This window comes from Littorina saxatilis, linkage group LG2, assembly GCF_037325665.1.
Source record: "Littorina saxatilis isolate snail1 linkage group LG2, US_GU_Lsax_2.0, whole genome shotgun sequence".
Classification (NCBI taxonomy): domain Eukaryota; kingdom Metazoa; phylum Mollusca; class Gastropoda; order Littorinimorpha; family Littorinidae; genus Littorina; species Littorina saxatilis.
Window position 1 is genome coordinate 19807948 of NC_090246.1, and position 12500 is coordinate 19820447.

A 12500-nucleotide genomic window follows, 5' to 3' on the forward strand; every position below is an offset into this window, starting at 1 on the left:
CACACAGACAAGTAAGCAAGCAGACAGACAGCACGGAATGGACAAGGTCAGAGAAACATTACCAGATACAGTACTGGCAAATAATGCAAGAAACTAAATTTGATTCAAACATAAACCAGACCAAGACCAGGCACACACAATTTGCTAAAGGTAACAGAAAACAGAACAGCACGAAAACAAATTCATCTGCACAACAGACTGACAGGCATAATCGAAAAGGGCACCTTTAAGCTGCTTTTCTTATGTAGGGTTGGCATAATGGGCAATTTAAACGCGTTTTAAAACGGCGAAGTGCCCAAAACCCTTCCGAGCTTTTCAAACCTTTTGATGCTAATTCTGGAGAATTAAAGAACCCTCCTAATTACCTTCGTTCCAAAACTTCTCTGCCATTAGAATCCGTGTAGAACTTTCCACCCGACTTGAGGTCAGAGACGAAAAAGGAAACTACCTCTTTGCCCTGGTTGTCACTGAAAAGAGATAAAACCAGAGAAAAATCATCAGATTAATTAGATAAAATGTACTTGTAACCAGTCACTTTTGTCAGTTTCAAAATAAGATCAAACAAAGACGAAGGAGCAAGAACCCTGTTTTCGTCTTACTTGTCACTGGAATAGAAAAACCCTATTCTGACAAACAAAAAAACAAGGCGGAGCAGAAGAAGATAATTTAAAGAAAGTAGTATGCAAGTCAAAAAATAATAAGACTACTACAACACAGTTCATCAAACTGAAAAAAGTAGACTTTTAATTTTTCCCGGTTGCTTCTGAAAAACGAAAGGATGACACGCTCAAACAAAATCATCAGATACATTTATTTATATGTTCTTGTAACCAATATATTATAACCTCAAACAAAATGAAGACTACCACAAAATGGAAAGAAGGAGGAGACGACTCAGGGGTGTCGTTTAGTGCCGGCAGCCAAACGCTGCAACCTATTTCAAATCACCAAAAATATGGCCTGAACTGCCAAATATTTTAACGGCAGGGAAAGGTGACACAAGGGACTGGCTAAAACTTTCGGAAACTGCTAATTATGACTTTTTTGGAAAAGCAAAAAAAAAATTCTGCTGGCAATAAACCTGTCATTATATTTAGTCAAGTTTTGACTAAATATTTTAACATCGAGGGGGAATCGAAACGAGGGTGTGGTGTATGTGTGTGTGTCTGTGCGTGTGTGTGTGTGTGTGTGTGTGTGTGTGTAGAGCGATTCAGACTAAACTACTGGACCGATCTTTATGAAATTTGACATGAGAGTTCCTGGGTATGAAATCCCCGAACGTTTTTTTCATTTTTTTGATAAATGTCTTTGATGACGTCATATCCGGCTTTTCGTGAAAGTTGAGGCGGCACTGTCACGCCCTCATTTTTCAACCAAATTGGTTGAAATTTTGGTCAAGTACTCTTCGACGAAACCCGGGGTTCGGTATTGCATTTCAGCTTGGTGGCTTAAAAATTAATTAATGACTTTGGTCATTAAAAATCTGAAAATTGTAAAAAAAAATAAAAATTTATAAAACGATCCAAATTTACGTTTATCTTATTCTCCATCATTTGCTGATTCCAAAAACATATAAATATGTTATATTCAAATTAAAAACAAGCTCTGAAAATTAAATATATAAAAATTATTATCAAATTTTTTTTGTTGAAATCAATTTAAAAACACTTTCATCTTATTCCTTGTCGGTTCCTGATTCCAAAAATATATAGATATGATATGTTTGGATTAAAAACACGCTCAGAAAGTTAAAACGAAGAGAGGTACAGAAAAGCGTGCTATCCTTCTCAGCGCAACGAATACCCCGCTCTTCTTGTCAATTCCACGTGCACTGCCTTTGCCACGGGCGGTGGAGTGACGATGCTACGACTACGAGTATACGGTCTTGCTGCGTTGCGTTGCGTTCAGTTTCATTCTGTGAGTTCGACAGCTACTTGACTAAATATTGTATTTTCGCCTTACGCGACTTGTCCCTTTTGTTTTTGTTGTCACTAAAAAATAAACAATAAATAGAATGAAATAAATGCAATTAATAAAACTACGTTAAACAATGTCTTTTGCCAGCAAAGAGATGATACTATCACTACATCTAAAATAAATGAAGTGAGCTTAGGCCCCCCAAAAATATATGTTGGTTTAGGGTAACATGACCCAACAAAATAGGGTCGGTAGGTCGGCTTTTTTTTTATTTTATTTTTTTTAGTCTCGGTATGGTTCGTAAAAGGTGCCAGATGTTGGTCGGGTTTTTTTCAAATTGAGAAATGAAAAAAAGGTGTTAGGGTCGGCGGGAAAAAATAGGGTCGGTCGGGTTATCCTAGACCAATATATATTGTTGTTTTGCCTTGGAAAATAAAAGAAGAAGAACAGTACCTTTCTAATCTGACTGTCGCTGTAAGGTGAAGAAACAAAATGGAATCAACTAACGAAAGTAAAAGGCAAAGCAAAATTAACACACACAAAAACAAAAAACTACAGTAAATGTTAATACTGGTAGTCAGCGTCTTTTGTCTGCAAAGAGATGAGACGACCATAACTATAGGAACTAAATGAACTGAATTTATAGAAGAAAGGAAGAAAGGAAGGAAGAAGCTGGCTACTTTTTGCCCTTTTTGTCACTGGAAGGTCAAAGGAATAAAAAAAATAATAAACAGCAAAATGTACTGTTGGTCAGTGTCTCTTGCCAGCAGAGACAAGCCTATCACGACGCTGTTAATAAACTGATGTTATAGATAAAAAGAAAAAGGAAACCATCTCTCTAAACTCGTTGTCATTGAAAGTTGAGGGAGAAAAAATCAAATAAAGGGTTTTTTTAAAATTTAATTATAAAAAGGGGGATTAGATTCTAAGAACAGGAAAGAAAGAAAACGTACAGTCGGTGGTTGTTTTTTTTGTTTGTTTTTTTGTCAGCGAAGAGACGACACTATCATAGAACAGTGCACTAAATGAACTGAGGTTATAGTTAAAAAGAAAGAGGGAAAAAACTTCTTCTCTGAACTGGTTGTAGCTAGAAGTTGAGAAAAACTAAATCAACTGAAAATAAAAGCAAAATAATAAAAATGTATACAAAAAATATATAAAAAAGATTAGTCAAATGTACTGCAAATCATTGCGATTAGTTCTTTGCCAGCAACGAGATGACTATCCTAACGCTGTGCATTAGATCAACAAAAGTTTCAGCTGGAAGGAAGGAAGAAAAGAAGAAAGAAAAGTACCTCTTTGCCCGTTTGCCCCTGAAAGTTGAGGGGGGAAATATAATAAAATGAAGTTAAATAAAAATAAAAACAAAAAAAGAAATAAAATGAAATACCAATCTAGGGTGAAACACATACCCATTGATTTTAAAAATCACACATTAATAGTTTTGTAATAAATCGGCCCGACGAATATAGGTCAGATGACCTACATTTTATGCTGACTATCACGTGTTTTCTGCTACTCTTTATTTTTAGCAACAACAAACAAACTTACTAATCTAATCGAGGATCTAATAGCAAACGGAAATAACCGCTTTAAAGAGATACAAAAAAATAAAAAAATAAATAAAACACACAGGTATGAGTTACGCAGAACCTGTCCGCTGGCGCCTGCGAAAATAACAAGCATTGCAGAGAATAATAATAATACGAATATTTGTAACGCGCACATATCTCACCAACAGGCGACTCAAGGCGCACATACGCTCATTCACACACACACACGGAGACTTAAAGTCACTAACACACTAACACACCATCAACCATTAAATATGTACAGTTATTCAGGGTGGGATGGGGGTGGGCAGTGGAGAATGCATGGATTATTTGGAAAAAAAAGGAATGTCTTGAGTGCAGATTTGAATGATTCGAACTTCCAACACAATACATATCAAAACCAGAAAAATACCACATCCTCTTCTTCTTCTTCTTCGTTCATGGGCTTAGACTCCCACGTTCACTCATGCTTTTAGCACGAGTGGATTTTTACGTGTTTGACCGAGTTTACCCCGCCATTCAGGCAGCATACGCCGATTTCGGGGGAGGCATGCTGGGTATTTTCGTGTTTCTATAACCCACCGAACTCTGACATGGATTACAGGATCTTTTCCGTGCGCACATGTTCTTGTGCTTGCGTGTACACACGAATGGGGTTAAGTCACTAGCAGGTCTGCACATAAGTTGACCCGGGAGATCGGAAAAATCTCCACTCTTAACCCACCAGGCGGCGGCGACCGGGATTCGAGCTCATGCTCACGACCTCCCGATTAGGAGGCCAACGTCTGACCACCACGCCACTGCACCCGTCAATATCACATCCAACAACACAAAATAGCACCTCAGTTCAACTGAAATCCCAAAGAGATTCTTTTCTTGCTTGGATTGCATCTGATTCGGGAGAGAAATACCAAATGCACAGCAGTTTGTTGTTACTGACAACAAGAGGATGTGACATCACTCTCACGATACACAAAACTCCCATTAAAGCGACATCTCTGAACGAAAAGTATACACCGTGCAAAAATAACGTGGTTTGTTCTGAAAACACCTCGTCTCCAAGTTGGGGAGAACAAGATCGTGAAACGGGTAGCGTACAAGAACTCTTAAAAACGAAAGGAATGCGGGAGTCTTTCTTGAACAGAATGTAATTCAGTTGTACAGGGACATTGAGTGAACGTTGGAGGTTCAGCCCATGGACGAAGAAGATCAAGAAGAAGAAGAAGAACGCAATTCTGTAACAGTTTGTGAAATAGTACATTGTTCTAGTAGCAAAAGAGGCTCACATAATAAACGCATTATTCATGTGAACACCAGTCAACACTATGTGTGCTACTTTTGCCAGTAGAACTATATATACTATGTCTCGAACTCGAATCGTATAAACCAATTCATGTCCAATATAGGCAATTAAGACCTGACGGACAGAGTCCAACATTTGTTACAGAAACGTGTTCAAAAGAGAAATACTTCTGCTTAGAGTGGACCTGTACGCGAGAAGCACCTCTTCAACCTTTTTCATGTGACGTACGTGAGTTGAACGTACACTTACACTGCAACCAATCCAAATCTCGCAAACTCTCGCTCGACATTCTACCTCTCGACAGAAACTTGAAGCTGCGGGGAAAGTTTTAATGCGTTTTCAAATTTCGCTCGTTTTAAACGGTTCCAGCTGTGTTCACTCTTCATTTTTGGCACCGACTATTACTACAGGGACAGTGACGAACGAGCAGAGCATTGAGAAAGAGAATATCTGTGTGAATAAAAACAAGAACAAAATGGCGTACATGACAGATACTCAAAGAAAATTAAACGCAAGGAAGGGGCCTTTAAAATAAAGTACAAATTAAAAGAAAGGGAAAGGAAACAACATAAAGCACAAATAAATACATCTGGAAAAAGGAAAGGCTAAGAGGAAAAAGGATAAAGGTTGAATGTAAAAAGGCAGAAAAAAACGCCGAACACTTTAAGTAAAAGTAACCCCCGTTCAAACGCACGTAATTGATGCATGGTTGCTTTCGTACATTAAAAAGCGAAAAGCAACAAATGAGAAAGGGGGAGGGGGACGAAGAAAAAAACACCGCAGAAAGTAAAAAGAATGTGTACGAAATGATCACGTGGGCGGCAAAAATAACACTTTCTTCGACTAAACAGCAAATCACTCCGTTCCACTTTTGATCCGCCCAAAACCCCCTACTCCTCCCCCTCCACCCTCTCTAATATTTTCATCCCTTCTCGTCATTTCAGCAGAGCACACAGACAGGCTAAATACGCAAAGACTTATCTTTGACATATTTTACGAACATCGAATTGCGATGCAGAACAAGTTGCAGACTAAGTAACTCCAAAAAATCGCAATGACATTTACAGCGAACAGAGAATACGAAAGGCACACTCAGAGCACGCACCGAACAACAAAATGAGACGGCTGATGATCCACGTCTGTAGAAGTTGCACAGAAGTAAACGAGGCAGTCACACAGCCCGAAGTGGCGTTTAATTGTTGGCACGTGCGCCCTCAACATTTACCACGTCAGTGACCGCGCCCCCATTGCGTCCTACCATTCGACAATTCAAAATCTAGGTCTGAACCGAGTACCTCGAGTAATAGGTACTTGGCGCTAATTCCCTTCAGAATTTGTCACAGCGATTGAATTATTTTTTTGCACGTTGTTCATAATCTTGGGTTCCAGAATATGACATCTGATAAACAAAGGGAAGACGGTAAGCGCTTTAAATGCATACGACATGTGCAATGGAGTCAGTGAGAGTTCTTCGGAACCTGTCTCCTGGCACCTGAGAGAAAAACAAGCATTGAAATGAACAAGCGACTTTCATCCAGAATATGACATTAAAATGTCGCTTCTTGGCCGTGCTAATGAAAGTATTCCACAGTGTCAGAATATTTCAAACAACAGCTTACTTTATGATAAAACGTTAATGATGCGGCCAAGATCCATACAAAAAAAGGATTGTCTTAGTAAAAAAAAAATGTTCTCAGTTGCATGCAGGTTGCTACTACCCTTATTTTTTGCCTTCTTTTTCTTTTTTTTTTTTCTTTTTTTTTTTTTTAAGGCGGGGAGCATTCTTCTTTATAGGTCTATTTCTCTTCTAATTCAATTAATTTAGGGAGATACTACGTAGGTTAAAATGTAACGACAACCCAGCTTCATACAGACCTTGTATGCACAAATCTGACGAAAGTGAAATAATATGTATCTGTATTTACACCCCCAGTATAGGGGTGTGTATAGGATTCGGTCGATGTGTTTGTTTGTGTGTTTGTGTGTTTGTGTTCGCATATAGATCTCAAGAATGAACGGACCGATCGTCACCAAACTTGGTGAACAGGTTCTATACATTCCTGAGACGGTCCTTACAAAAATTGGGACCAGTCAAACACACGGTTAGGGAGTTATTGGTGGATTAAGATTCTACAAGGACTTATAGAGGGACATATTAATGGTCAAAGGGAAATAACCTTCTCAGTTGGTGGCAGTGAGAATGGTAAGGACGGGGGTGTTTTTCCTACCTCGGAGGAATTTCTTGTTTATAAAATAAAATGCAAATGATTTTATTTAGTGAAGTTTTAAATGTGCCTAGCTGTTGTTAGAACGAGAAAAAAATCCCCTAAACAATACCTTTCAAAGCGGCTATTTGGCTGGTTGGTTGCATATGGTTGCTTGGTTTGCTCAACAATTTTGAGCCAACGTGCTCAGCATTGTGCCATCCTATGCACAGGTAGGATACGAACAAGGTAGTGGAGTTTTTTTGCTCCGACAGAGACATTCTGATGGAAGGGAGATAAACTCTGTGGCAGGCTATTTTGGAGTGCAGAGTGCGTTGAACGGTCATGAACGACACATTAATTGAGTAATGGGTGAGAAAATAAACGGTTGAGAGGGGTCTCCCGACGCTCCCTTCCCCGCCCCTACCCCCTCTTTCTCTCTCCCCCCTCCCCCCTCTCTTTTTTCCCTCTCTCTCTCTTTCACACTCCCACATATACTGTGGGCTCAACTTGAACACCCAGACCCAGACTAACAGACTGACACCAACAGACATACAGGCACGCACACACAGAAACACCCACCACACAGAAACACACACACTCACACACTCACACACACACACACACACACACACACACACATACACACACACTCACACACACACACACACACACACACACACACACACACACACACACACACACACAGAGTTAAGTCGAGGACACAGTAACTGTTGTGACTTTCGTGCCAACCCGACATCTCAGTCTCACAGGAAGGGAGACAACTTCTGTGCGATTTTAGTCCTCTCACAACGGAAGCTCTCTCTCTCTCTCTCTCTCTCTCTCTCTCTCTCTCTCTCTCTCTCTCTCTCTCTCTCTCTCTCTCTCTCTCGATCAGCGGGACCAAACCACACACACACACATACACACACATACACACACACTCACACACACACACTCACACACATACACCACCTTATTGTCGCGCTATGTTAACGCTCACTGTCAGATTAAACTGGTCAGTTTATGACACTCACTGTCGTCATCTACATACTCGGTCTATAAACCCAGTACTCTCACTGTAGCTCAGTATATAGATCCCTCAATGCTGAGCGTTAACCTTCACAGCGAATATACATTAATTGAACCAATCAGAACGGAGAGATCTGACTAACTACTGCGCGACCACGTTCGACTCAAACCGAAAAGCATCTGCATGTGGCCTACATTTTTTTTTGTTCTAGCATTTCTACAATATTTTAGCATGTTGTATTGCGTTTGAAGCCTAGAAAAACAAGGGAGTTATGGTGCATTTTTGAAACAAGCGAGTGAAAGAGCGGATAACCACAGGATTACGTGCTTTTTACTTTCGTGATTCGCACGCTTCGAAACGTGCATCATAACTCCCTTATTTTATCATATTTGTGGCTCAAAACTTAGTATAACGTGAGAAAATACTGTGAAGATACTAAAACAACAACAGCATTACATGCACATAGGCCTACTTTAGTTTTAGGTCGGGACTGGTCGCTCTGTAATTAGTCAGAGCGGAAGTAAGCCACAGTGAGAGCTTTGAATGTACTTTCGATTCAATGACAATTGTCTGCATAATCAAGTAATCCCTACTGCGGCCAGTTCGTTTGTATTCAGTTACGAACACGGAACTAACCGCCAAGTTGGTTCTACTACATTTAATTTTTTTTGCTTTCCTAAATCAGAATCTTCACTTTGATGAAGGCGGCAGTCTAAAGAAAGAAGAAGAAGAAATTGAGGCAAACCTACTAACAACAAAAAGGACTTTAGTCTGGTAAATGGGATGTTAGTTGGTTGTCCCATAAATAAATTCTACGTTACTACGGCAAAATGGCAAGCAGTGGTCTATATTTACATATGTGCCATGAGTCAATGTTTGGTATATGGTGGATCCAGACATGGCCTGACCCAACAGATCTGAGGACCAAAATGTGGGGAGCACTGGAGGACCTGGAAAGAACGTCCATGTTCATGGCATCCTCCAGATTCCGAGTCTGACACAACCGTCGTACGAAGAAGAAGAAGAAGAGGTATATGGTGGTAACACACACACACTTAAGCATAGCAAGGCGGTATAACACAAACACTCAGCAGAACCAGGCGCCATAACACACACACTCCCCTGCAGACTTCAGAATAAGGCGGTATAAAACACACATTCAACAGAACCAGGCTGTATGACACACACAATATGTAGAGAGACTAAGGCGGTATAACATAAACATTCAACAGAACAAGGCGGTATAACACAAACACACAACAGAACAAGGCGGTGTGACACAAACACTCAACAGAACAATTAAGGCGGTAGGCCTATAACAAAAACACTCAACAGAACAAGGCGGTATAACACAAACACTCAACAGAAAAAGGCGGTATGACACACACAATCTGTAGAGAGACTGAGGCGGTATAACATAAACATTCAACAGAACAAGGTGGTATAACACAAACACTCAACAGAACAAGGTGGTATAACACAAACACTCAACAGAACAAGGCGGTATAACACAAACACTCAACAGAACAAGGCGGAATGACACAAACACTCAACAGAACAAGGCGGTATAACACAAACACTCAACAGAACAAGGCAGTATGACACACACAATCTGTAGCAAGACTGAGGCAGTGTAACATAAACATTCAACAGAACAAAGCGGTATAACACAAACCGACTCAACAGAACAAGGCGGTATGACACACACAATCTGTAGAGAGACTGAGGCGGTATAACATAAACATTCAATTGAACAAGGCGGTATTACACACACAATCTGTAGAGAGACTGAGGCGGTACGGTATAACATAAACATTCAACAGAACAAGGTGGTATAACACAAACACTCAACAGAACAAGGTGGCATGACACACATAATCTGTAGAGAGACTGAGGCGGTATAACACAAACATTCAATTGAACAAGGCGGTATGACATACACAATCTGTAGATTAACTGAGGCAGTATAGCATTAACATTCAACAGAACAAGGCGGTATGACACACACAATCTGTAGAGAGACTGAGGCGGTATAACACAAACACTCAACAGAACAAGGCGGTATGACACACACACACACACTCAACAGAACAAGGCGATATAAAACACACACTCAACAGAACAAGGCAGTATGACACACACACTCTCAACAGAACAAGGCAGTCTAACATAAAAACACTCAACAGAACAAGGCGGAATAACACATTAACACTCAACAGAACATGGTTGTATGACACACACACTCAACAGAGAGACTGAGGCAGTCTAACACAAACACTACAGAACAAGGCGGAATGACACACACACTCAACAGAACAAGGTGGTATGACTGTGACACACTCTACAGAGAGACTGAGGCGGTCTAACACAAACACTCAACAGAACAAGGCCGTTTGACAAGCAAACTCAACAGAACAAGGCGGTTTGACAAACAAACTCAACAGAACAAGGCCGTTTGACAAACAAACTCAACAGAACAAGGCCATTTGACAAACAAACTCAACAGAACAAGGCGGTTTGACAAACAAACTCAACAGAGAGACAAAGCGGTAGGACACACACACTTTGTAGAGAGACTGAGGCGGTCTAACACAATCATTCAACAGAACAAGACTGTATGACACACACATTCAACAGAACAAGGTGGTATGACACACACACACTTAACTGAGAGACTGAGGCGGTCTAACACAAACACTCAACTGAACGAGTAATAACAAGTTGCAATCGTGGGAATTTTTTTTGCTGATTTTGTTTAATTTTTAATTTTGTTCAGTTTGTCTATCTCAGTTGCATTCATGCAGTCTGGTACAAGTATGAGTACAACCCTTATTGTTTACTCTTTCTCCTTCTTCATTGGTATTTTTCTTTTCTTAATCAAATTCTCCTATTTTCATTAACATGATAGATAAACCGATATCATATAAATCATAACATTTAAATAAAGAAAAAAATTCAGTACTTAGATTAATTTACTTTCTTACAGACTGAGGCAATTTAACAAAAACACTCAACAAAACAAGGCGGTAGAACACAAACATTAGGTATTTTTCTTTTCTTAATCAAATTCTAATATTTTCAATAACATGATAGATAAACGAATATAATATTAATCATATAACATTTAAATAAAAATTAAAAATTAAAAAAAATCATACCATCAATTTACTCTCTTAGAGAGACTGAGGCGGTCTAACACAAACACTCAACAGAACAAGGCTGTATGACACACACACTCTGTAGAAAGACTCAGGATAGAATTTTTTTTTCTCAGTTGCATGCAGGGTTAGGGTTAGGGTTAGGGTTAGGGTTAGAATTAGGGTTATGTTAAGTTTTACTTGGGTTTTTTTCTTTCGTAAAAGCGGGAAGCATCCTTCTTCATAGGTCTGTAATGGGAGTTAAACCTTAAAAGTCCATTTATGGTATGATTTTTGACATTTTACTAGTGATTGTAATGATATTTGTTTATTTATCATGTACTTAAAAATATCAGAATTTTATTAAGAAAAGAAAACAAACTATGAAGAAGGATGCTCCTCGCATTTAAAAAATAAAATAAAAAGGACAATAAAAACGAAAAAAAGTTAACCCTAACCCTAACCCTAACCCTAACCCTAACCCTAACCCTACATGATTGAGTGAGAAAAAAAAATAAAAAAAGATTGTATCCCAAGTCTTTCTACAGAGTGTGTGTGTCATACCGCCTTGTTCTGTTGAGTGTTTGTTTTCTACTGCCTTGTTCTGTTGAATATTTGTGTTAGACCGCCTCAGTCTCTCTAAAAGAGTAAATTAATGGTAGGATTTTTTTTAATTTAATTTTTCTTTTATTAAGTATTATGATGAATATTATATTCGTTTATTTATCTATCATGTTCCTGAAAATATGAGAATTTGATCAAGAAAAGAAAAATACCTTCAATACCTTGAAGAAATAAGAAAATTATAAAAAAATAAAGGGTTGTGCTCATACTTGTAGCAGACTGAATGCAACTGTGGTAAAACAAATTTATTTTACAAAATTAAAAATTAAAAGACATCAGCAAAGAAATCTCCACAATTGTTAATTGTAATTACTCCTTCTAACTTGAGTGTTTGTGTTAGACCGCCTCCGTCTCTTTGTTGAGTGTGTGTGTCATACCGACTTGTTCTGTTGAGTGTGTGTGTCATACCGCCATGTTCTGTTGAGTATGTGTGTCATACCGCCTTGTTTTGTTGAGTGTGTGTGTCATACCGCCTTGTTTTGTTGAGTATGTGTGTCATACCGCCTTGTTTTGTTGAGTGTGTGTGTCACACCGCCTTAATGTTCTGTTGAGTGTTTGTGCTATACTGCCTTGTTCTGTTTAGAATTTGTGTTATACCCCCTCAGTCTCTCTAGAGATTGTGAGTGTCATACCGCCTTGTTCTATTGAGTGTGTGTGTCATACCGCCTTGTTCTGTTGAGTGTGTGTGTCTTACCGCCATGTTCTGTTGAGTGTGTGTGTCATACTGCC

The 12500-nt window shown here is 39.1% G+C and overlaps 1 protein-coding gene across 1 annotated transcript in view; it reads right to left on the reverse strand.

Annotated features, from left to right (window-relative positions):
* Window positions 1-12500, reverse strand: part of LOC138958426 (lysosomal alpha-mannosidase-like) — a gene marked incomplete in the record, with an annotated part of 49896 nt that overhangs the window by 5357 nt on the left and 32039 nt on the right. The window contains 1 exon segment of the mRNA XM_070329569.1: window positions 366-467. Within this exon segment, the coding sequence (XP_070185670.1) occupies window positions 366-467 (102 nt within the window).